The 27,470-nt window shown below is 28.5% G+C and overlaps 2 protein-coding genes and 1 long non-coding RNA gene across 10 annotated transcripts in view; 2 read left to right on the top strand and 1 right to left on the bottom strand.

The window, feature by feature from the left end:
• The window catches only part of LOC100574055, a 158,945-nt gene that overhangs the window by 76,309 nt on the left and 55,166 nt on the right, over positions 1–27,470 (top strand). The gene's annotated exons all lie outside the window — the stretch shown is intronic.
• LOC103310161 lies at positions 273–14,121 on the top strand. 2 transcript variants are annotated; one of them, XR_003839614.1, is made up of 20 exons: positions 274–440; positions 945–2,640; positions 2,725–2,977; positions 3,046–3,175; positions 3,252–3,435; positions 3,878–4,013; positions 4,516–6,212; positions 6,297–6,549; positions 6,618–6,747; positions 6,824–7,007; positions 7,460–7,596; positions 8,098–9,812; positions 9,897–10,149; positions 10,218–10,345; positions 10,422–10,604; positions 11,041–11,177; positions 11,679–11,823; positions 13,545–13,740; positions 13,806–13,868; positions 13,934–14,121. It is a non-coding gene; the product is annotated as an uncharacterized LOC103310161 (long non-coding RNA). The 2 variants fall into 2 exon arrangements; XR_003839613.1 differs by lacking the exons at positions 13,545–13,740; positions 13,806–13,868; positions 13,934–14,121 and having other exon boundaries at positions 273–440; positions 11,679–12,153.
• Positions 15,087–27,470, bottom strand: part of LOC100167487 (major facilitator superfamily domain-containing protein 6) — a 14,631-nt gene continuing 2,247 nt past the window's right edge. For 4 of the 6 annotated variants that reach the window (XM_003246249.4, XM_016806585.2, XM_016806584.2 and 1 more), the window contains exons 2-9: positions 23,508–23,629; positions 18,724–19,088; positions 18,389–18,532; positions 17,747–18,014; positions 17,321–17,508; positions 16,963–17,099; positions 16,355–16,719; positions 15,087–15,403 (exon numbers count right to left, since the gene is read on the bottom strand). In XM_003246249.4, the coding sequence (XP_003246297.1) occupies positions 15,240–15,403; positions 16,355–16,719; positions 16,963–17,099; positions 17,321–17,508; positions 17,747–18,014; positions 18,389–18,532; positions 18,724–19,088; positions 23,508–23,568 (1,692 nt within the window). In that variant the 5' untranslated portion in view covers positions 23,569–23,629 and the 3' untranslated portion in view covers positions 15,087–15,239. Of the gene's footprint in view, positions 15,404–16,354; positions 16,720–16,962; positions 17,100–17,320; positions 17,509–17,746; positions 18,015–18,388; positions 18,533–18,723; positions 19,089–23,507; positions 23,630–23,819; positions 24,016–27,470 lie in introns of all 6 variants that reach the window. The other 2 variants (XM_029490535.1, XM_016806588.2) reach the window with 2 other exon arrangements.

Here is a 27,470-nt window from a genome sequence, read left to right as displayed (position 1 = left end):
TATAATTGTAAATTATACAATATTAAATTTGATATAGTATATTAACAATTAATAAATATTGAGTTCATAAATATGTATTCAATCACTGTCATTAAAAAATGCTTAATATTGTACTGCTTAGATTTTAAAATAAGGGATTTTTAATCTACAAGCTGTTTTAATTGAAATGTGTATTATGTATAGGTAGGACTAACGTTACAAAACTGGATCTACTGTACTCACGTCTGCGTGTTGCTCGTTGTTCAGAGACAGAAGACAAAATATGGTACCATGACATATTTTTAACAAAGTTTTATTTTTTAGGTATTACAATTTTGCTGACCAAGAATCCAATTTTAATAACGCGTCAACATATTTAAATTGCAAAATAACACATAACTAGTTTGGACATTGGTATCTTTTCTGAAGGGAAAGTGCATCTAGTTGGATGCGTTAAACAGGTAAAGCTTGAATGTTCCCAGTTGTTTTCACATACGTTGGGAAAAACAAAAAGATAATTAATGAAAAATGATTATATTTTTTGATTTTGTTTTTTTTTTTTTTTTAAATACCTAGGTATTGAATGATCTTATTAGCATTTTCTATACACCATACAATTTTTAAAACAATTTCACTCTTTTTGAGCCAGCTATGGGGATAATACATTTTAATATATTCGATTAGTTTTGTTTTTAATATTATTGACAAGGAAAAGTGTCAAAGAATTTGAAAATGTAATACGGACATCCTGTTATAGTTTCTATAATATCTGTTCACAGATATAAGAGATACATAGCCACCATTTCTCATGAGCATTTAAAGTTCACATTTCGACAAAATTCATCAACAATTTGCAAATAATTTTGTAGTTAAAAATGTAGTAAATGTTCAACTGTATATTTAGCTTATGCTTATAGTAAAAATTGATAAAAATTGAATTTAATATGTAAATTATTGTCTTACAGGTTGTCAAACCCGTTCCCATTTGCAACGAGGAGAGACAAACTGCTTTGAAAAATGAGTATGCAATTGCCAAAAAGCTTCAGTGGCTGCTATTAAAATTCTTCAACTATCGACGGTGGACATAATTGTGGAAGACTTTTAAACTAGGTACATTCTGATAGGTACCTATTTCCTCTAATTTGTGTTCTTATTTTACCCATGTTTCCCCCCCACCACCCATTAGAAAGTAATTAGTTACTTTATTTAAACAAAAAAAACTATCATATACGCCGTGGAGTTATGTTTGTGAATAAAATTATTTTGTCAATGACCAATATTTAATAAAACTTTATTTTTAAATTTTATAATAAATAAGAAAAGTAGGTGCCTATTTAAAATCATTATGGACTATACCATCATACATTCATATTTGTCGTATCGATATTTTATATGTATTTTAAAATTTAGAAATATATGACTAATGTACCTAGTAATGTGGTGTTGTAAATTATTGTTATACCTGCAGCAGTTATTTGTACATACTGTGTGAGAAAAAATCAAATCATGATATACTATAAAATTTAACTGTAGCCATATAAAACAATTAAAAATTTTGTTTTTCATGTCTATGGACTTAAAACTAATTAACTTCAACCTTTTAACTCAATTTTTTCTGTGTTTATCAACTCGATAAATTTTAATATGATTGGAGGGCGGATTCGTATGATTTTACATATTTATATTGTGGTTGATGGTATGTTATTATGCTAATAGTGGCCCCAGAATTCGTTTCAAGACAATTACGATTTGAACTGTGAATCTTTTCTGGTGCATAATACGAAAACTAACCAACTTTTTTCATTTTATCGACTTACTTAAGATATTTTTTTTTATCGACATAAATTATGAAAAAACTAAAATAGTCAAAAATGTCATGTGTATGTGAACACCTCGACACGGATCTAAAAATGTGGTAAATGTTATGGTTTTTAAATTCTAATATAAACAATCAGTGTAAATTGCATGTATCTACAGTAATTTATTTCAGAGTAACACCACTACACGAAAAACCAAAACCTATGCACGTTTTCCTAAATTTCTTTTCTTGTTTTTCCAGGCCCATTTGGAGACTAGGTAGGTGCTGTTCATTTCGACATCCCCTATGCACCTCGTATATTCACTTTCCCAACGGAAAATATGAAAAGCGAAGCATTATTTCGACTACCTACTTATCGTGTACACCGCCCCAAATAATAATGTATTACGCAGAACGTACATTTGCTAATAGTTTCAATATAGTTGGATTCACTCTGATTTTTAAACTGACGACGCTAAATGTGATGTGCTCATCGTAAACATTCTATATTAGACGGAGACGATAAAATGCCCGTGTTACGTCTTAAATCGTGGAGCTGCATCGTTCACGAAATTTCAAAAATTTAATGCCCGCGATTCTGTCTTATCACTATGTACGACGAAATAGTAGGTAATAATCGTTATCAAATAAATAATAATGTTATTATTTTTTCGTTTGCCGACTTTAAATTTGAATCACTCGCGAATCGCAATTATTTGAAATTTGAGTAAAAAATACGGACTACAGAACAGTCGTACAGAGTTCTATTCATACATTTTAATACAAAATCACCATGGATAAGTGTATTGTTTTTAGTAAAACATGCAAAGTATCGCCTCGCCATATTACGTACATTTTCATTTGTAAGTATTATTTTCTAGTTGTAGTGATTATATTTCTTAATAATACGGAGTCAGTGTAATTTGCTAATTTGTTCACGAATATAGATTTCCAAAAAATCAATGAAATAGAAAGAAATAATGGCTAAAAATCTTCGAATAATTAAATGATTATCCCCATTTCTATCAGTCATAGTATCTGTGGTAATCATTTCACAACTACTAGTGATTGTAAACAATGTTCTCAAAACATAATCCAAACCACTTGTCTGGGAGAGAGAAGTAAAATAAATTTTATTAATTTACGGCAACATTGGTGTAGTACCTACTCTGCGCACGACTAGTAAATCGCATCTAAGAGGTAAAATCGTTCAACATAATTCATAAACTCGGTATTTATATATGTTTTTTACAACTTGACATTTTCAGAACATTTTCTTTCTCCAACGATGGGTTAGAAGTAAATGAACAGACGAATAAAGGATTTGGATAGGCCATGATTTTAATTCACCCATAAAAGCCTTAGATACCCGGTAATGTCCAATTCACACACACTTATGTAAGTATATCACTCGAGTGTCCAATTTTAAACGTTTGCCAAGACCAAAAGTCACCTAATAGTTTATCGTTTTTAGTTCATACAGTGGATTATACTTACTATGGTTTTCAAAACTCAAATTTATGATGTAATCACATACACGCAACTGGGAAGTGGAGCCAATGTATTGACAAATTTTCAGACGTTGACTTCCTTGGAGATAATTCTACCCCACTCAGATGAAGCCATACAATATTGGAGAGATATTATGAAACCTAAAGGTGAGAATATTGTCGATAGGTTTTTATTCCAAATCTATTTTGCTGTGCTATCAACTAACACACCCACCTTGTTCACGGGCACATAGTATTATGTCTAATAGTGTGCATGGACATATTATATTTGTCTATGGAAAGAGCTCAGCCCGTTTAGTCGTAATAAATCAATAAATAAATATATATATATGTGTTACAATCTTATAATATCCATCACTTGTTTTCAATATAAAATACAAATATAATAATTTTTTGCCCATAAGGTTGCTTAAAATATATTTTTGCTTTTAAGTTTGATTATGACATGATGTCATATCTCTCTAATATATTAAGACTAACGTTACAAAACTGGATCTACTGTACTCACGTCTGCGTGTTGCTCGTTGTTCAGAGACAGAAGACAAAATATGGTACCCTGACATATTTTTAACAAAGTTTTATTTTTTAGGTATTACAATTTTGCTGACCAAGAATCCACTTTAATAACGCGTCAACATATTTAAATTGCAAAATAACACATAACTAGTTTGGACATTGGTATCTTTTCTGAAGGGAAAGTGCATCTAGTTGGATGCGTTAAACAGGTAAAGCTTGAATGTTCCCAGTTGTTTTCACATACGTTGGGAAAAACAAAAAGATAATTAAAGAAAAATGATTATATTTTTTGATTTTGTTTTTTTTTTTTTTTAATACCTAGGTATTGAATGATCTTATTAGCATTTTCTATACACCATACAATTTTTAAAACAATTTCACTCTTTTTGAGCCAGCTATGGGGATAAAACATTTTAATATATTCGATTAGTTTTGTTTTTAATATTATTGACAAGGAAAAGTGTCAAAGAATTTGAAAATGTAATACGGACATCCTGTTATAGTTTCTATAATATCTGTTCACAGATATAAGAGATACATAGCCACCATTTCTCATGAGCATTTAAAGTTCACATTTCGACAAAATTCATCAACAATTTGCAAATTATTTTGTAGTTAAAAATGTAGTAAATGTTCAACTGTATATTTAGCTTATGCTTATAGTAAAAATTGATAAAAATTGAATTTAATATGTAAATTATTGTCTTACAGGTTGTCAAACCCGTTCCCATTTGCAACGAGGAGAGACAAACTGCTTTGAAAAATGAGTATGCAATTGCCAAAAAGCTTCAGTGGCTGCTATTAAAATTCTTCAACTATCGACGGTGGACATAATTGTGGAAGACTTTTAAACTAGGTACATTCTGATAGGTACCTATTTCCTCTAATTTGTGTTCTTATTTTACCCATGTTTCCCCCCCACCACCCATTAGAAAGTAATTAGTTACTTTATTTAAACAAAAAAAACTATCATGCACGCCGTGGAGTTATGTTTGTGAATAAAATTATTTTGTCAATGACCAATATTTAAAAAAACTTTATTTTTAAATTTTATAATAAATAAGAAAAGTAGGTGCCTATTTAAAATCATTATGGACTATACCATCATACATTCATATTTGTCGTATCGATATTTTATATGTATTTTAAAATTTAGAAATATATGACTAATGTACCTAGTAATGTGGTGTTGTAAATTATTGTTATACCTGCAGCAGTTATTTGTACATACTATGTGAGAAAAAAATAAATCATGATATACTATAAAATTTAACTGTAGCCATATAAAACAATTAAAAATTTTGTTTTTCATGTCTATGGACTTAAAACTAATTAACTTCAACCTTTTAACTCAATTTTTTCTGTGTTTATCAACTCGATAAATTTTAATATGATTGGAGGGCGGATTCGTATGATTTTACATATTTATATTGTGGTTGATGGTATGTTATTATGCTAATAGTGGCCCCAGAATTCGTTTCAAGACAATTACGATTTGAACTGTGAATCTTTTCTGGTGCATAATACGAAAACTAACCAACTTTTTTCATTTTATCGACTTACTTAAGATATTTTTTTTTTATCGACATAAATTATGAAAAAACTAAAATAGTCAAAAATGTCATGTGCATGTGAACACCTCGACACGGATCTAAAAATGTGGTAAATGTTATGGTTTTTAAATTCTAATATAAACAATCAGTGTAAATTGCATGTATCTACAGTAATTTATTTCAGAGTAACACCACTACACGAAAAACCAAAACCTATGCACGTTTTCCTAAATTTCTTTTCTTGTTTTTCCAGGCCCATTTGGAGACTAGGTAGGTGCTGTTCATTTCGACATCCCCTATGCACCTCGTATATTCACTTTCCCACCGGAAAATATGAAAAGCGAAGCATTATTTCGACTACATACTTATCGTGTACACCGCCCCAAATAATAATGTATTACGCAGAACGTACATTTGCTAATAGTTTCAATATAGTTGGATTCACTCTGATTTTTAAACTGACGACGCTAAATGTGATGTGCTCATCGTAAACATTCTATATTAGACGGAGACGATAAAATGCCCGTGTTACGTCTTAAATCGTGGAGCTGCATCGTTCACGAAATTTCAAAAATTTAATGCCCGCGATTCTGTCTTATCACTATGTACGACGAAATAGTAGGTAATAATCGTTATCAAATAAATAATAATGTTATTATTTTTTCGTTTGCCGACTTTAAATTTGAATCACTCGCGAATCGCAATTATTTGAAATTTGAGCAAAAAATACGGACTACAGAACAGTCGTACAGAGTTCTATTCATACATTTTAATACAAAATCACCATGGATAAGTGTATTGTTTTTAGTAAAACATGCAAAGTATCGCCTCGCCATATTACGTACATTTTCATTTGTAAGTATTATTTTCTAGTTGTAGTGATTATATTTCTTAATAATACGGAGTCAGTGTAATTTGCTAATTTGTTCACGAATATAGATTTCCAAAAAATCAATGAAATAGAAAGAAATAATGGCTAAAAATCTTCGAATAATTAAATGATTATCCCCATTTCTATCAGTCATAGTATCTGTGGTAATCATTTCACAACTACTAGTGATTGTAAACAATGTTCTCAAAACATAATCCAAACCACTTGTCTGGGAGAGAGAAGTAAAATAAATTTTATTAATTTACGGCAACATTGGTGTAGTACCTACTCTGCGCACGACTAGTAAATCGCATCTAAGAGGTAAAATCGTTCAACATAATTCATAAACTCGGTATTTATATATGTTTTTTACAACTTGACATTTTCAGAACATTTTCTTTCTCCAACGATGGGTTAGAAGTAAATGAACAGACGAATAAAGGATTTGGATAGGCCATGATTTTAATTCACCCATAAAAGCCTTAGATACCCGGTAATGTCCAATTCACACACACTTATGTAAGTATATCACTCGAGTGTCCAATTTTAAACGTTTGCCAAGACCAAAAGTCACCTAATAGTTTATCGTTTTTAGTTCATACAGTGGATTATACTTACTATGGTTTTCAAAACTCAAATTTATGATGTAATCACATACACGCAACTGGGAAGTGGAGCCAATGTATTGACAAATTTTCAGACGTTGACTTCCTTGGAGATAATTCTACCCCACTCAGATGAAGCCATACAATATTGGAGAGATATTATGAAACCTAAAGGTGAGAATATTGTCGATAGGTTTTTATTCCAAATCTATTTTGCTGTGCTATCAACTAACACACCCACCTTGTTCACGGGCACATAGTATTATGTCTAATAGTGTGCGTGGACATATTATATTTGTCTATGGAAAGAGCTCAGCCCGTTTAGTCGTAATAAATCAATAAATAAATATATATATATATATATATGTTACAATCTTATAATATCCATCACTTGTTTTCAATATAAAATACAAATATAATAATTTTTTGCCCATAAGGATGCTTAAAATATATTTTTGCTTTTAAGTTTGATTATGACATACCTAATGTCATATCTCTCTAATATATTAAGACTAACGTTACAATACTGGATCTACTGTACTCACGTCTGCGTGTTGCTCGTTGTTCAGAGACAGAAGACAAAATATGGTACCCTGACATATTTTTAACAAAGTTTTATTTTTTAGGTATTACAATTTTGCTGACCAAGAATCCAATTTTAATAACGCGTCAACATATTTAAATTGCAAAATAACACATAACTAGTTTGGACATTGGTATCTTTTCTGAAGGGAAAGTGCATCTAGTTGGATGCGTTAAACAGGTAAAGCTTGAATGTTCCCAGTTGTTTTCACATACGTTGGGAAAAACAAAAAGATAATTAAAGAAAAATGATTATATTTTTTGATTTTGTTTTTTTTTTTTTTAATACCTAGGTATTGAATGATCTTATTAGCATTTTCTATACACCATACAATTTTTAAAACAATTTCACTCTTTTTGAGCCAGCTATGGGGATAATACATTTTAATATATTCGATTAGTTTTGTTTTTAATATTATTGACAAGGAAAAGTGTCAAAGAATTTGAAAATGTAATACGGACATCCTGTTATAGTTTCTATAATATCTGTTCACAGATATAAGAGATACATAGCCACCATTTCTCATGAGCATTTAAAGTTCACATTTCGACAAAATTCATCAACAATTTGCAAATAATTTTGTAGTTAAAAATGTAGTAAATGTTCAACTGTATATTTAGCTTATGCTTATAGTAAAAATTGATAAAAATTGAATTTAATATGTAAATTATTGTCTTACAGGTTGTCAAACCCGTTCCCATTTGCAACGAGGAGAGACAAACTGCTTTGAAAAATGAGTATGCAATTGCCAAAAAGCTTCAGTGGCTGCTATTAAAATTCTTCAACTATCGACGGTGGACATAATTGTGGAAGACTTTTAAACTAGGTACATTCTGATAGGTACCTATTTCCTTTAATTTGTGTTCTTATTTTACCCATGTTTCCCCCCCACCACCCATTAGAAAGTAATTAGTTACTTTATTTAAACAAAAAAAACTATCATACACGCCGTGGAGTTATGTTTGTGAATAAAATTATTTTGTCAATGACCAATATTTAATAAAACTTTATTTTTAAATTTTATAATAAATAAGAAAAGTAGGTGCCTATTTAAAATCATTATGGACTATACCATCATACATTCATATTTGTCGTATCGATATTTTATATGTATTTTAAAATTTAGAAATATATGACTAATGTAGGTACCTAGTAATGTGGTGTTGTAAATTATTGTTATACCTGCAGCAGTTATTTGTACATACTATGTGAGAAAAAAATAAATCATGATATACTATAAAATTTAACTGTAGCCATATAAAACAATTAAAAATTTTGTTTTTCATGTCTATGGACTTAAAACTAATTAACTTCAACCTTTTAACTCAATTTTTTCTGTGTTTATCAACTCGATAAATTTTAATATGATTGGAGGGCGGATTCGTATGATTTTACATATTTATATTGTGGTTGATGGTATGATATTATGCTAATAGTGGCCGCAGAATTCGTTTCAAGACAATTACGATTTGAACTGTGAATCTTTTCGGGTGCATAATACGAAAATTAACCAACTTTTTTTCATTTTATCAAACTTATTTAAGATATTTTTTTTTATCGACATAAATTATGAAAAAACTAAAATAGTCAAAAATTTCATGTGCATGTGAACACCTCGACACGGATCTAAAAATGTCGTAAATGTTATGGTTTTTAAATTCTAATATAAACAATCAGTGAAAATTGCATGTATCTACAGTAATTTATTTTAGAGTAACACCACTGCACGAAAAACCAAAACCTATTTTACGTTAAAATGCACGTTTTCCTAAATTTCTTTTCTTGTTTTTCCATGCCCATTTGGATACTAGGTAGGTGCTGTTCATTTCGACATCCCCTATGCACCTCGTATATTCACTTTCCCACCGGAAAATATGAAAAGCGAAGCATTATTTCGACTACCTACTTACCGTGTACACCGCCCCAAATAATAATGTATTACGCAGAACGTACATTTGCTAATAGTTTCAATATAGTTGGATTCACTCTGATTTTTAAACTGACGACGCTAAATGTGATGTGCTCATCGTAAATATTCTATATTAGACGGAGACGATAAAATGCCCGTGTTACGTCTTAAATCGTGGAGCTGCATCGTTCACGAAATTTCAAAAATTTAATGCCCGCGATTCTGTCTTATCACTATGTACGACGAAATAGTAGGTAATAATCGTTATCAAATAAATAATAATGTTATTATTTTTTCGTTTGCCGACTTTAAATTTGAATCACTCGCGAATCGCAATTATTTGAAATTTGAGCAAAAAATACGGACTACAGAACAGTCGTACAGAGTTCTATTCATACATTTTAATACAAAATCACCATGGATAAGTGTATTGTTTTTAGTAAAACATGCAAAGTATCGCCTCGCCATATTACGTACATTTTCATTTGTAAGTATTATTTTCTAGTTGTAGTGATTATATTTCTTAATGATACGGAGTCAGTGTAATTTGCTAATTTGTTCACAAATATAGATTTCCAAAAAATCAATGAAATAGAAGGAAATAATGGCTAAAAATCTTCGAATAATTAAATGATTATCCCCATTTCTATCAGTCATAGTATCTGTGGTGATCGTTTCACAACTACTAGTGATTGTAAACAATGTTCTCAAAACATAATCCAAACCACTTGTCTGGGAGAGAGAAGTAAAATAAATTTTATTAATTTACGGCAACATTGGTGTAGTACCTACTCTGCGCACGACTAGTAAATCGCATCTAAGAGGTAAAATGGTTCAACATAATTCATAAACTTGGTATTTATATATGTTTTTTACAACTTGACATTTTCAGAAAATTTTCTTTCTCCAACGATGGGTTAGAAGTAAATGAACAGACGATTAAAGGATTTGGAGGCCATGATTTTAATTCACCCATAAAAGCCTTAGATACCCGATAATGTCCAATTCACACACACTTATGTAAGTATATCACTCGAGTGTCCAATTTTAAACGTTTGCCAAGACCAAAAGTCACTTAATAGTTTATCGGTTTTAGTTCATACAGTGGATTATACTTACTATGGTATTCAAAACTCAAATTTATGATGTAATCACATACACGCAACTGGGAAGTGGAGCCAATGTATTGACAAATTTTCAGACGTTGACTTTCTTGGAGATAATTCTACCCACTCAGATGAAGCCATACAATATTGGAGAGAAATTATGAAACTTAAAGGTGAGAATATTGTCGATAGGTTTTTATTCCAAATCTATTTTACTGTGCTATCAACTAACACACCCACCTTGTTCACGGGCACATAGTATTATGTCTAATTGTGTGCGTGGACATATTATATTTGTCTATGGAAAGAGCTCAGCCCGTTTAGTCGTAATAAATCAATATATATATATATATATTACAATCTTATAATATCCATCACTTGTTTTCAATATAAAATACAAATATAATAATTTTTTGCCCATAAGGTTGCTTAAAAAATATTTTTGCTTTTAAGTTTGATTATGACATAATGTCATATCACTCTAATATATTAAGACTAACGTTACAAAACTGGATCTACTGTACTCACGTCTGCGTGTTGCTCGTTGTTCAGAGACAGAAGACAAAATATGGTACCCTGACATATTTTTAACAAAGTTTTATTTTTTAGGTATTACAATTTTGCTGACCAAGAATCCAATTTTAATAACGCGTCAACATATTTCAATTGCAAAATAACACATAACTAGTTTGGACATTGGTATCTTTTCTGAAGGGAAAGTGCATCTAGTTGGATGCGTTAAACAGGTAAAGCTTGAATGTTCCCAGTTGTTTTCACATACGTTGGGAAAAACAAAAAGATAATTAATGAAAAATGATTATATTTTTTGATTTTGTTTTTTTTTTTTTAAATACCTAGGTATTGAATGATCTTATTAGCATTTTCTATACACCATACAATTTTTAAAACAATTTCACTCTTTTTGAGCCAGCTATGGGGATAATACATTTTAATATATTCGATTAGTTTTGTTTTTAATATTATTGACAAGGAAAAGTGTCAAAGAATTTGAAAATGTAATACGGACATCCTGTTATAGTTTCTATAATATCTGTTCACAGATATAAGAGATACATAGCCACCATTTCTCATGAGCATTTAAAGTTCACATTTCGACAAAATTCATCAACAATTTGCAAATAATTTTGTAGTTAAAAATGTAGTAAATGTTCAACTGTATATTTAGCTTATGCTTATAGTAAAAATTGATAAAAATTGAATTTAATATGTAAATTATTGTCTTACAGGTTGTCAAACCCGTTCCCATTTGCAACGAGGAGAGACAAACTGCTTTGAAAAATGAGTATGCAATTGCCAAAAAGCTTCAGTGGCTGCTATTAAAATTCTTCAACTATCGACGGTGGACATAATTGTGGAAGACTTTTAAACTAGGTACATTCTGATAGGTACCTATTTCCTTTAATTTGTGTTCTTATTTTACCCATGTTTCCCCCCCACCACCCATTAGAAAGTAATTAGTTACTTTATTTAAACAAAAAAAACTATCATACACGCCGTGGAGTTATGTTTGTGAATAAAATTATTTTGTCAATGACCAATATTTAATAAAACTTTATTTTTAAATTTTATAATAAATAAGAAAAGTAGGTGCCTATTTAAAATCATTATGGACTATACCATCATACATTCATATTTGTCGTATCGATATTTTATATGTATTTTAAAATTTAGAAATATATGACTAATGTAGGTACCTAGTAATGTGGTGTTGTAAATTATTGTTATACCTGCAGCAGTTATTTGTACATACTATGTGAGAAAAAAATAAATCATGATATACTATAAAATTTAACTGTAGCCATATAAAACAATTAAAAATTTTGTTTTTCATGTCTATGGACTTAAAACTAATTAACTTCAACCTTTTAACTCAATTTTTTCTGTGTTTATCAACTCGATAAATTTTAATATGATTGGAGGGCGGATTCGTATGATTTTACATATTTATATTGTGGTTGATGGTATGTTATTATGCTAATAGTGGCCCCAGAATTCGTTTCAAGACAATTACGATTTGAACTGTGAATCTTTTCTGGTGCATAATACGAAAACTAACCAACTTTTTTCATTTTATCGACTTACTTAAGATATTTTTTTTATCGACATAAATTATGAAAAAACTAAAATAGTCAAAAATTTCATGTGCATGTGAACACCTCGACACGGATCTAAAAATGTGGTAAATGTTATGGTTTTTAAATTCTAATATAAACAATCAGTGTAAATTGCATGTATCTACAGTAATTTATTTTAGAGTAACACCACTGCACGAAAAACCAAAACCTATTTTACGTTAAAATGCACGTTTTCCTAAATTTCTTTTCTTGTTTTTCCAGGCCCATTTGGAGACTAGGTAAGTGCTGTTCACTTCGACATCCCCTATGCACCTCGTATATTCACTTTCCCACCGGAAAATATGAAAAGCGAAGCATTATTTCGACTTCCTACTTATCGTGTACACCGCCCCAAATAATAATGTATTACGCAGAACGTACATTTGCTAATAGTTTCAATATAGTTTGATTCACTCTAATTTTTAAACTAACGATGATAAATGTGATCTGCTCATCGTAAATTATCTATATTATATTATATAAAATTTAACTGTAGCTATATAAAACAATTAAAAAAATTGTTTTTCATGTCCATGGACTTAAAACTAATTCACTTCAACTTTAAAAAATAATTTTATCGGTGTAAATTAAGAAAAAACTAAAATAATAGAAAATTTCATATGCAAATGAATACTTCGACATGTTTTTAAATATTTTGAATATGTTATGGTTTTAAATTCTAACAAAAGCAATCATTAAAAATTGCATGTACCTACAGTAATTTATTTTAGAGTAGGTAACACCACTTAAACCAAAAACCAAAACCGATTTTACGTAAAAATTCACGTTTTCCTAAATTTTTTTCTGTTTTGTTTTCTATCAATGATTATTGCATAGTTAATTATAAAATTAATTCTCGTGAAAATTGTACCCTGCTCAAAAATTTAAATAATTATTTTCATAATACCAACTGAAAACATTGTATCACATAATTTATTATTATAGTGTTTTTAGAGTTTACACTCATATTTTGCCTAGGTCTTATTCTAAACAATTGGAACAAAAGCCACCTCCTGCTGTTTTCGCACATATCATTTGTGAAATCGTAATTGTTGTACAACATTTTTTGACAAACGTTTCGCCTGTCAGAGTGGTTGGCGTGAACATGAGCTGTGAAAAGATATATATTGAAGATGTTGCTGACTGGCTGTTAAAAGTATTGAGGTGTCCTACTGTACGTACATTTATTGATCTTTGTAATATTTTTTATCAAATTTAATCAAAATATGTTAATCATAGGTATATTGGTGGTCAAATAATAAAGAATTTTAGAATGGAGAATATCTTGCTTAAAAAAAATGGGTATTTTACTCTTACGAATACAAATATTATTTTGACTTTAACATTTTTTTTTTTATTTTTTTTAGGGACAATTGTCCTCACAAATTACATTTTTAGATTCGACTTATTGTAGATAAATTTGAATCTTCATTATCTTATCATGAATCCTTACAACGGCTCAGTCAGCTAGTTCAATAATGGAGTATTATTGAAAATAATTTAAATAATATGTGAATGCCTCATATACCTAATATATGTTTTTTTATTCACTTATAATTAATATTTTTTTAAAGATAATGATACGTGTATAATATAATTTAATAATTTAAATTTGTATTTTGTTTAATCCTTTTATTACTTGTTATTTTCCTTTATTGAGTTTTAAAGATAGATAATATTATGAAAATAATTGAGTTACAATTAGTTTTATTATCCATTTCACTAAAAATATAATAAATCTGGTTAAATTCATATTTTTAAATTCTAAATTTTGTGAGCCTATCATTACAATACTTCTTATTATTATTACCGATAATATTGATATATTGAATGTATTTGATACATCCGCGAATGATTCTGCTTAATAAAAAACATTGATTAATCGATAGTATCGATCATTAAAAACGATTAATCGATACTATCACAGAGCCCTACTCAAAACCACTTTTTTTATTGCCTATTTGTTTTATACATGCCATATACAGTGTATAATTATAAACTAATATTATAATCGAATAATGAATGTTAATTTAGGGACGAGATTGGGGGGGTGTTGTGTCGGAGCTCCCCACATTTTTTACTTATTTTAAATATGTTAGGGCTGATGCCCCCCTAATCTTTAAGGTCTATGGTATGGTATATGGTCATTTATCTGTATATACACAGGTCACAAACTATATTAAACTATTTTTTAACTATTTACTATAACTATAACTACAGCTATTAACTATTTCCATATAGTTTGTGGTGTATAGGTCATATAGGCCTTAGATATATTATATAATACACCATTTTATGTTTCTCTGAGTGTTTGTTGATTAGAACTTAACTGCATGCTGTTTGAACCACAGGATAAAGCAATTACCTACCATAATATATGGATTGATCTATTTAATGTAAGAAACTCTCGTTACTTCAGAAAACACTAATAATTAATACCTAAAACACTTGAAACATTAAAATGATTTTCTTAATTAATATTTATAATAAGGATCAAACTATGAGTCTATAAATCATAAATAATTAATAAATTATATATTTTATAAATCATAAACTATTAAAAATTATTATAGGTATACTTAAATATACATAAATCACTTTACATTGTTATTTATACTTATTTTGTAAAAACATTACATTTGGTAGGTAGCAACAACTTAAACAAAAATCATTTCAACTTATGGTACCAATACCATTTACATTTTTCTTACTGAACACAATAAATGAAACATGAAGAATGCCCATAAAGAAGGAGCCGCCAGAAAATAACTTATAGGTTGATACTCCTCCAATTTTTTCATAAAAAAATCCACCTATCAAACCACCTAGAGATATACCTAAACAAATAGAATTTATAAATAAAATTGAATAAACAGTGCAAAGATAATTTCAAACATGATTATTCATTATTTCTAAATAGTATAATAAAATGTTTAATAATAAAAATGACCAATTCATTAATCACTAAATTAACAGATAACCTTAGCTAGCTTACAAAATTATTTACAGTATACCTATTGAATTAGTTATATCAAAATACAAATATATTAAACTAAAATATTAAGGGATAAACAAGGGAAAGGAATTTAATAGTTTTATGAATATACTTTAATAATATTATTATAACCTATTGTGGTAGGGATTCCTTAAGAGTATTAGATAGGTATGTTTTATGTAGGTACCTAGTCTATACATTTATCTATACATAGATTGTAAAATATTTAATTTATTGCTAGTAAGTCATAATGCTATGTGACTATGTGTCACTGATTGGGTAAGAGCTAAGAAAGAAAGTGTTCCAAAAACTTCACGAAGCAATTTTGGGAATTTGGAATGGAAATGTTTATATAGTATTGATAAGTAATGCCATTAAATATTGATTACCTATACATAGGTAGTGTATAGTATATTATATAAATACTATATTTTTTTTATAGTACTATGTATAATCAATGGTAACAGGTAATTGGGTTACTATTTTCAATTTTGAGGTAATAATATAATGAAGTTTCATTTCTTCAATTACAAAATATTATTTATATACATTGGTTATAAGTGGAAGTATAGTATATTTTTTGATATATCAAGTCAATCAAACTAAACACTGTATATACACCAGGAACACATTTTTTTAGTCAACATATTATATCGTAATATAAGTTAAAAACATAGGTATAGTCATAAACTCATATACGTAGGGATAAAAATATCTAGCTCACAGTTAAAGTGAATACATTAACTCAATAAATGGCATCAATATGATCTCGTAAATAGTCGCTTACACATACCTACACCTTCAAACAGGGCTCCAGAAAATCCTACCACAGTACTAACAGCACTGGCAGGAGCAATGATTCTTGCGTATTCCATCAATACAGCGTAACACAATCCATATGTGATGCCGTTTGTGAATTCAACTGGCAGTATCCAAATTGGGTTGGTTATAATAGAGTACAGGTAGAACCTAATAGCAAAAGTGAAAAGACCTAACGCCATGCATTGCGTGTGACCAATTCGTTTGATAATCCAACCAGAAAAAAATAAAAACGGCATTTCACCGCCAATGCATTGAATTCCTATGGCTGAACCCTGTAATGTTTTTATCCACAATCGCTGTTCACTGTGGTACTTCTGAGTTAAATCCTCCATATACCTATGAAACATTAAACAGGCAAGTTAAATTCAAGAAATATTTCCAATTTATTAAGCAGTAGTATAGGCACAAAAATACAAAATATTATTATTTCGTTTATAATTTCATAACATGGGAACTATGAATTTATGATATTAAAACCTATTATAATGATAATAAATAAGCTACCAGTTTAGTTTTTTAAACTAAATAAATAAATAATTATTTAATGTTAAATAGTTTTAAAATGTGCTATATTATTACCAAAAAAGGTAATTCCACACCATAGATGTACAAATACCCATTAGTATGATCCATATGAAAAATATCACAATATTCACATTTGTTAGTAATTTGAATACGTCTGATAGTGTATTTTTAGATCCAATTGTCTCAGTGATCTTCAATAAGTCATGTAAACATATCAAAAATGATTTATTACCATATAGTTAGGTAATCGACAATGTAATATTATAATATTTATGCAATTGTATAATATTCCTAAATGTTTATAGTCTACTTTTATAGTGTAGGTACCTACTGTAACAGTAATGTAAGTACCAATCATTAGTGAATATAGGTAATGTATTAAATACAATAAATTGTAAAGTAGGTATCTTACTTTCATTTTGTAAGCTACCACAAAATCACACATTACGATTATAAGACATAGATAGTAAATTGGAGAGTAGTTTTTGTGAATATCACTATCACTAAAATAATCAACAAGTGCTCCGCCAAATATCGAGCAAAGTCCCCAACTAATAGATCCCCAACACCTTTGTTTACCGAAATCTTCAAATCTAGTACCTGAATAAGACAAAAATAATAACATAAGGTTAACAATATTTCATATTATATTTACATAGCTAAATATATTAATGTATATAATATAGCCTATAGGTAATTCAAGCTATATAATTTACCAACCCTACGTTAATTTAAAATATACACTATACTTAGGTACTAAGTTTTTTTTGAATCGTAACTAATTTTTTTTGTGTGATTAATTTATAATTAATTAACTTTAAAATAAAGAAACAATCACCTAAGAGATCAAAGCAAATTGGGTCTTGAAGACTCCAAGTTATTGCTTGACCAATCCAAAATAAACTCATAACAATGAAATATTCCCAGAACTGATGTAATTCCAAAATGCTCTCTTCCAACTTTGTCATAGTAGCTAATTTCATTATAACATCATTCGAGCAGTCGATCTCACATCGAGTACTCACTGGTTTTAGGCACGTGGGAAATAAAACCTGGTTTTCATTGAATTGCACCGATTTTACTTGAAACCCGAAATTGTTTTCTATCTAACAATGCATATTATATAGTAAGAAAAAATACAAAAAACTTAAAAGACATGCAGCATTATAATATTTAGTAAAAAATAATAAAATATATTGTATAAAAAAATTGATGTTATATGAATTATTCGACAAAGGTTGGATTTAAATCGACTATCTGTAACTATAATTTATAATATTAATAAACTTTTACTATATAATATATTAATATACAAATGTGTTTATATTTGTTCTGATCCATCATTACAGTGTGTCAGTGTGTGTAAAAAATCGTCTATAAATAATAAATAATTATAAAACACAAATAGTTTTACCGGAGATCATTTACGTACCTATAGGAAATGTTTGATGCGAATAACAATATAATATTTAAAATTTACCTGATCTGTTATAATTTGGGACAAAGATACATTGAGATGTTCAAGTGTATTGTTTGTATCCGTGTTGTATTGTGGTATACAATAATCCATGCTCCAAGATTTACATATTTCATCACTAAATGATTTATTAGGTTGACAAAATAACTGAAAATGATACATACAAAATGTATTATTTATTCATTTGTAAATTAAAATATTTAATTTAGTTTAGAAAAAATTACAAAAAATTATTGATAATACGTTATTATTATACATAGGTACATGCTAAAATATCGTTTTAAAATTATATTCCTATATCGTCTATTTTATTTTTATTTTACCAATTTATAACATACTTGACATGTAATTGACTCAGAGTTATTTTTTAAGAACTTAGATAGACTGGTATCGCATTCAGGCAACTGGCCACCAATGTTTGAACAAACGTCCAACACTGTTGTGGTGTTACAACTTAAAAATGCAGCATTTTCCGTTGGTAGTTCTTGAATAAAATTTAACGCAAATGCTGTTAAACCACACGTAAAAATAAATGCTAGAAACATTATTCTTTTCATTCGAAATTTATCAACTATGAATCCAGTTAAAGGCTTGGCTAAAAAGGATAAAATAGATAGATATGTGTAAAGATAACCAACTAACATCGGTGAATAGCCCATTTGTTTAGCAATGGTTGGAGAAAATCCTACGATACAAGCAACACCTGAAAACCAAAGTTATAATTTAATCCATATAAGCTTATACTTGCTATGTTAATAGGTTTATCGTGGAATATAAATTATAAGTATCTGAAACTCAAATGTAAAAATATGGAACTGTAAACAAATTAAAATTCCTGCATAAGACGCATACCTACTGTAATTTAAAGTAGGTATAGGTACCTATATTACTACCTTATAAGTTTATTAAGTTAATTTATAAGTATACCTATATAACAGGTATATAACCTGTATAAGTGTAAGTATATATGTATTATACCTATTATATTATACAGTTAATAAGTTATTATTATAAGTTATAAGTTATAACTTACTACTAAAAACCAAACTAGTAGGTACTACTGTGTGTCTGTATCTTTCTTACACTCTTATTAGTAAATAATACATATTGACATTATGTTATATATGTATTCAGTTCTGAAATTTTAATTATTTACAACGTATCAACGCAATGTTCATATGCTAACAGCTTGAAACTATATTACTAACTTGATTATAGCTTTTTTGATAAAATCTAAACGTTGCCTTTTAATACAGATTTGATTTCCTATAACTTATTTAATCGTTTTTTTGTTTATAGATGTTATAAAATGTCTAGCGTACCTTCCTATGTCCTATTATTTGTTTGATATTTTCAAAGATTTGTATTTTAGATTCTGAGCGGAAAAATTAATGTATTGATTTTACAATGATGTATGTTTAATATTTATATTTGTTGTGTGTGTACACACATGACAACTGACAAGTGGTCTAAATAATGCTTCAATTTTCAACTTCAGCATCGTGTTCGATGGGAAAGTGAACCTAGTTGGTGCATTAGGAAGTCCCATATCCCCAAGGAAAACCAGGAATTTTTACGGTAAGATTTTGGTTTTTGGTGTAACTCTAAAACAATTAATGACCGTAGAAACTTGAAATTTTGACTGGTTGTTTATATTAGTATTTTCTATACTCAATAAAATGTTATTGTTAACAGACATTTTCAGTTTCCAATTTTTTTTAGTATTTTTTTCTATGAATGTCAATAACATTTTATTTGTTGCGTAAAAAAGCTTGAAAATTTAATACAAGGCTTTTAATATATTTTTACAATAACATTTGAGAAATATTAAAAATCCATAATCACAATTTATTTTTATAAGTATTTAGAGTTCAAAACTTCACAGAACACGTAAAAATCACGAAAATGTGCAAATTATTTTAAGTTTGAAAATTATAAAAATGTTCTTTTTAAATCCAAGATTTGAAAATGTAATACAAGATTTCTCATAAGTTTTCTTACTTAAATCAAAAAAAAGTGCCTATAAGAAAGTCAAATTAAATTTTTATGAGCGATTGAAGTTCATGTTTTTACATAAATGGATATTAACTCAATTTCTCATGTAGCGATTTTGTTATATTGTTGTAGTTCAAAAACAAATAGGTACCTAACTGTATAGATACCTGATACATGGAAATTTCACTGAATGTTTATATTTTCATTTTCTATACACCATAAAATTATTTTGACTCATTTTGAGCTGTTTATGAACAAATTACTAATAGCAATTTTTAAGTTTTTTTTTCTATAAATATCAATAAAATATTATTTGTTAGGCCAAAAAGCATGAAATTAAAACTCAATAATTATTTTGTATTTAAAAATGTATAAAATGTTCAACCAAGCCAAGGATTGAAAATTTAAAACAGGATTCCACTAAATATGTTATATATAAATTACATATTATTATTCATAATATCACCATTCACCAAATATACTTTAACCAAGTATATTTTAAGAACTATAGGAGTTGGAAAAAATAGGCTATAAAAACGCTTCAAGTCAGAATGTAACTTTTATTGAAAACTGTTCAGAAGTTTTTAGTCTATATTAACTTTGGATGAACCAACATACATTTCTTAATTATTTGAAAAAATTTGTAATTTAGCGGTGAATATAGGTGTATCTAGATTTTGACGTAGGTACCTATGTACCTTAGTTCACGGCTAAATTTGCGTCGATGTCCCTTATGCTTTGTGAACTAATTCTACAGAGATGGATAATTCGCTTGTGACAGATTATTGGATATTATAGTACCCACTTTGTATAAATCGGACGTAATTCAAATAACTGTTTAAACTTTCCTAATATCTCAAAAAACAGTTCGAAATTTTCACAAAATTGGTCAAGTAGTTTTTGATTAGGTACCAGGTATATTACCTGGTACCTATATAAACTACAACTATACATTCAAGTATTCAACTCTTATATTTGTTTTAAGTTATAATTTCTTTATCCGAAACCATAATCGTGACGATTTGATGCATGCACCTTACCTGACCGAGTAACCAATAGCAACTATTTATAAATAAAAACAAATTTTCAATTTCCATCGTATACCTTAAAATCCTTGTGTGAGAATTGAGGACCTCTCCCGGTTGGACCTACTGGGTCCAATTATAAATCTAAGCCACCCAGGGACCCACTCAAATATAAACAAAATAATGCATCAAAATCGAGGCGTTTAGGAGAAGTTCAGTGTCATACACACGTATAGAAGAATAATTATAAATAGAAAGATAAATCTTTAGTAAACAAATATATAAGTTGGGCAAGTAAATGTCGCTCTGCTGTACAGTACCTAGATTAAAACGATTCTGAGCGGAGACGGTTTGTCAGTGTGGATATTTTATATTATATTTATACCTATTGTTATTACTTATTATTAGGGCCCGAATTTTTATGCAAATGCATATTCTTCTACATTTGACGTATAATAATTCTGATTAAATATCTTGATGTTTCGTAAAACGTAGATTCTACTGTTAATTTTTTTTTTGCATATTTTTGCATATTTGCATCAAAATGCATAATAATTGCATATTTCGGGGTAATTACATAAAACGTGCATATTTAATAAATACTTAATAAAATATTTTAAATTTTACTCAAAGTTTGATATACATGCCGATTTTGCCCGATTGCTGACGTTCCTGACAAATATAATTCAACCAGATAAAGCAAAATATTTTATTTTATTTATATTATTTAATGATAACTCGATCAAAAATGAACTTTCGATAATTCTATTAAATTTCCAATGCATAACAGACACTATCACGTGTCTAGAAAAATCGGGTGTCAATCTTGGAAAAAGTCTAGAATTGGTTCAAAATGTAGAAAATAAATTGAGTGAAGGAGGACGAGGTATTGAATTTGCTAAAGTTAAACTATCGGAAGTATTATCAAAAAATTCCGGATTATCACAAATAAAAAAAATTTCTGAAATTATAAGCGGAGAAATAAGAAACGATGATGAAGACCTTGCAGAGTTGTCACCAGAAGATATTTCTTGTTTCAAATACGCACCCATTGTGTCAGCAGACGTGAAAGAAGTTTTTCGAAATACAAGGTGATACTACGCGACAATCGTAGAAGTTTTCAATTTGATAATTTAAAAGCACATTTTGTTACATTATGTTGGTACTCATTCAATAATTATTAATTAATACACATTTGTATGCTTTACATACATTTTAAAAAATGATATTTAAATTTCTTTTTCACTTAATACTATATTTTTTAATTTTTTTTAAATTTTGATTTCTTAAATAATAATTTTTAATGCATATTATTTGCATATTTTTGAATTGTTGAGTGCATATATATATACATATTTAACAAACATTTTTGCATAAAAATCCGGGCCCTACTTATTATTAATACTTAACCGGTAAGTTGAATTATAATATTACATAATTACAATTTATTGACATTTATAGAAAAAAATATTAATAAATTGAAAGTTGAAAATGTCCGTAAGCAGCTCGAAAACAGTGGAAATATTTTGAAAATTGTATCAAGAACAGACATTGATAAAATAAGCATACGATATAGGTAAATCTCAAATGTCTATTTAATTTTTTTTAGATTTACACCAAAAACCAAAATCGATATAAAACTGATTTTGAGTAAAAATTCCCGGTTTTCCTTAATTAGTATTTTGTTTTTCCCGGCGCTTTTGAAAACTACAGGGAATTTTTTACTTTTAATCACCATAGTTCCAACTAGATTCACTTTCCTATCAGAAAAGACGCTGTTGAAGAAATTTTAAGCATTTTTACTAATGACAGACACAAATAAATATAATAAATAAAAAAAACACATATCATTGTAAAATCATTATACATTCATCATGAGCTGCTCAGATTCTAAAATAAAAATCAAATATTTTTAATAATTATTATTTCAATATTGCTTTAGTACCTATACATATTTTAACTTATTTTTGGCTTATAACTGGCCTTCATATTTCATATTGCTCTATATTCAGTCTATAATTAAATGTAATTACAACATTTTTAGTTGTCATAGTAAATATAATATTATTTTAAAATAGTTATTAATATATTGTAATACTTACCACCCAAATAAAGAAAATAGTGAAATTTCATTCTCAACATACGTTTATTTATCGAAAACATTTTTAACGGAGTTTTGAAATTGTTGATTTTGTTTAGCTTTTTATCCTTAGTTCCTGAAAACCTAAAAATTTAAAAATATCAATAAAATAATAAATCTGATAAATTAAAAAAATTTAATCATTATTCAATAAGATTTAAAATTAATTCAGCACATCTATTTATTATTTATAAATTATAATATATACCTATCTACTATATTATATTATTATGTATTAATGTATTAAACAGATTGATTCACAAAGCATAATCACCCTCTTCTTTTTCCAAAGTATAGTTATTCAAAATCTGACTTTTTAAATTTTTAAATAATATATTCAATAATGACCATATTTTTAATCTCTTGATATTTTTTTTAACTATAGTTAAAAGTATCCTGTAGAGATACAGACTTCTCTATTTTCAAATGAGAATCCTTTTCTGCTATAAATTATTTAGCTGATTATTTTTCTGAAAATAATATTGAAATATCAAAATCAAAATTCGAACGAGTACATTGTTTTTGAGTTTTTCAACTTTGTATTCCTACTAAGGATAATACGTCCACGGACATGGGCTTAGAATATAGTTATTGGGGCTATCGGCTATGGTGATTTAAACATTTCAGTGAATAATATTAATCTATAAATATTTATAATAATTTGTATAAATAATTCAAGTTTAATAATTAATACTTGATCCAGTAATTACTATATAGGTATTAGGTACTACATTATTTATTTTTAAGGATTATTCGTAGTATAAACATTTTAATAACTTACTGAGAAACTCCTCGTTCATATAATTTTAAAAAGTAATCTATATTGTATACCGTATAGTATAAGTATTAAAAAAATTGAGTTCTCATTTGAAAAATAGAAATTTCTTTCACCATAAAAAACTCCATAAGTATTATAGTAGGACCTCGATATTCCGTCACTTTCTTTTCCAATTTTTTTTTATATTTTTACCATTACATTTGTATTTTATGAATTGAAAAATAAACACACATAACCCTCAATAATCTAGCACCTCTTCTTAATACGACAACCCTTGTTTCCATATAAGTTAGACTAAGTTACGAGGTTCTGTGGTACCTACAAAAAAACTCAAGAATTGTGAATACCTACTTTGTAGACCAAAACACAAGGGGCGTAATTAAAGGGGTGATGAGGGGGATAGATCAACCCAGAGCCTTTAAAGTATACATATTATATACAAGAAAATTATAAGTAGATTTTCGGAACAAATTCACTTTAGGTAGATATACCCAGCATTTTTTTAAACATTTTTTTTTTATTTCTACGACCCATTAAATTAGGATATAAAAAAAAATTCTGTACCTATTAATCAAAGAATAAAATTATTATTTATTTACACGTCGTAAATCGTAATCAGTACTATGACTATCTTGTTTTAACATACCTATATGCATGCAAAAACCATGGCAAAGTAAAAATGTCTTAATTTTAAAGTTATGGTTGAAATATAATATTATAATATATCATAGTATTTTTATATACTGATATACACAATGTTATCTTGTCTATGTCTAAACCTCGACTTGTTATATAAAACCATCTTTGATGGGTCTGGGGCTTCAAGTAGATTTCGTTTTCAGCATGCTTTACTACATACCTACGTTAAAACAAAAAGTTTTTTGTACATAATAATTGAGACTTGAGTAGTTGATGAGTTACATTTAAAACCAACAGAAATTAGAGGTGATAATAGCTGTGAATCGTGATGATAGAGAATAGGGGGAAGTATTTGTGTATTAAGTATATTAATTAAAATATTTAAATTAGTAAATACCTCTGTTTATTTTTAATAATCTGTAATGTACAAATCATTATTATTTCAAGTCGATATAATATTCCATAATCATAACTAATGTACATTTTTACTTTAATTACTTTATTTAAAAAAAAAAAATAATAAGAAATAAACAACAGTCATAACATTATATTGATTAACACTTATAATTCAATAATAATTATATAAATTACCTACATAGAATATAATATTATATAATAATATGTTCTATGGTATCAGGTGGTAACATTTTCAAAGTTCCTCCACGGCACGGAGGTTTGTACATTCTGCGAATCGTGTCTTTTTTTCTCTCGTCACATTCACTTACTGTTCTATATATTTTATTTGAACAGATTGTGTAATATTCAAAATACATAAAAAAAAAAAGGAGGGAATTAGTTATTACGGTGATTATTGATTGCCAACGAACACCAAGGCTTGACGAAAAAACACGACACGACTCGATGTCTCGATGGAAATAACACGACATGACACAAAATACGCGAAGGAGCTATGCAGGCACCTGTAGTTTGTACGCGATGTCTATACGCGATCATCAATTTATTTTTAGCGGTGCTTTTAAGTATTTAGGTATTTGTGTATTGACATTTAAATTATGTTGGTTACAATTGAATACTTTTATCTTAAGTATACTTGTTCGTACATAGGTTCAAATAATAAGCATTTTAAATACAACTATAATATATTGGATACAATAATATTATAACCTCGAAGATAACGTGTTATTTTCAATATTCTCCTATGTCCGCATTATTTAGGTTTTGAGGCAGAGAGTAAGTTTTTTTAAATTTTTTCAAGCATATTATATTTTATAATGATTTATTTTTGACAATAATTTTAATACTAACTTGAAAAGTTCTTGCTATATCATATAGTATCAGGCTTTAGATCATTATTTTTTTAAACCTCTAAGCAAATACGCCTACATACTGTAATAATAATTTTGAAAACATAAATATGTAATGTTTTATAAAGTACGAATTTTTTGGCGCCGATTCTCACTGTATTTTCACAAGATATTTCGTTTAAAACGTTAAGCCAGGTTCACAGCTACGTCGTCTTTCGTGTCATGCGTGGCTTTTATCGTATTCTGGATGGCCATGGTAACCAATAATCATGGTATAACTCACTAACCATGATTTACCAGAAAATTTCCCGAGTTGGGTTAAGCTCATATATGCCCCAGTATGGTCAAACTCAACTTTTGGACACGAAACGTCAGCCGGCATATTTGTGAACGGCCAACCCGGTTTAAACCCGGGTTACCATAGAACCGTGCACCGTTCTACCATGGTTAGGTATCTTACTTTTATTTAGTTCATGTTGTATAGGCGCGTTTGTTTCGATTGTTTCGTCAGGACTCAGGACAAAATACATTCAATAATTATTAAATACGATCAACAGAAGACACGAATATAAATCGAATACAATTGAATATTAAAATTTTTTTCTAATCAGAATATAATAAATAACGCAGTAAACCACACTACCACAGCGTAAACATTATGACCAGCACAATCAAAAGTCGACACGATCATATTTTTACAATCACATTTTGGTAAGCTAATCAGAAAAAAAGTATTTTACACGACATGACACAAGATGGACTGCAGTTGTGAACCCTACTTAGGTTGGATTGTATTCAACTGTTTACTGTGTAGCTAATATATGGTAACTAATGGCTACCGCGTATTAAAATATAATGACATTATGAGGAAATTCTATAGCGGTAAACGTTGGAAACGTTTGATAGCAGAGAAATTTGGACTGACTGTTTGCTAAACAGTGAAGTAAACGTTTGCAAACTTTGGAAACGCCATGATCCAGCGTTTTGTCCGTTCCGTTGCTATACCGTATTCCTACCGTGGTTGAATTTGTTTATACATTTTCCTCTTTCCACTCTTTCCGCTCTTAAGACGCTAGTCTCATGGGCCATCTAGCTATTCATTATAATCAATACTTGAGGCGATTCGATACCGTGATTTTCTGTTTTCGTCTAACACTCGCGTGACATAGTATTTTAGACGTGTTTTTTGCCAAACATACCAATTGATCTAATGAAGCGATAAGAATTCTGTAAGCATATTTGA

Source organism: Acyrthosiphon pisum, chromosome A2, assembly GCF_005508785.2.
Source record: "Acyrthosiphon pisum isolate AL4f chromosome A2, pea_aphid_22Mar2018_4r6ur, whole genome shotgun sequence".
Taxonomy (NCBI): Eukaryota; Metazoa; Arthropoda; class Insecta; order Hemiptera; family Aphididae; genus Acyrthosiphon; species Acyrthosiphon pisum.
This window is presented reverse-complemented; position numbering and strand designations above follow the sequence as displayed.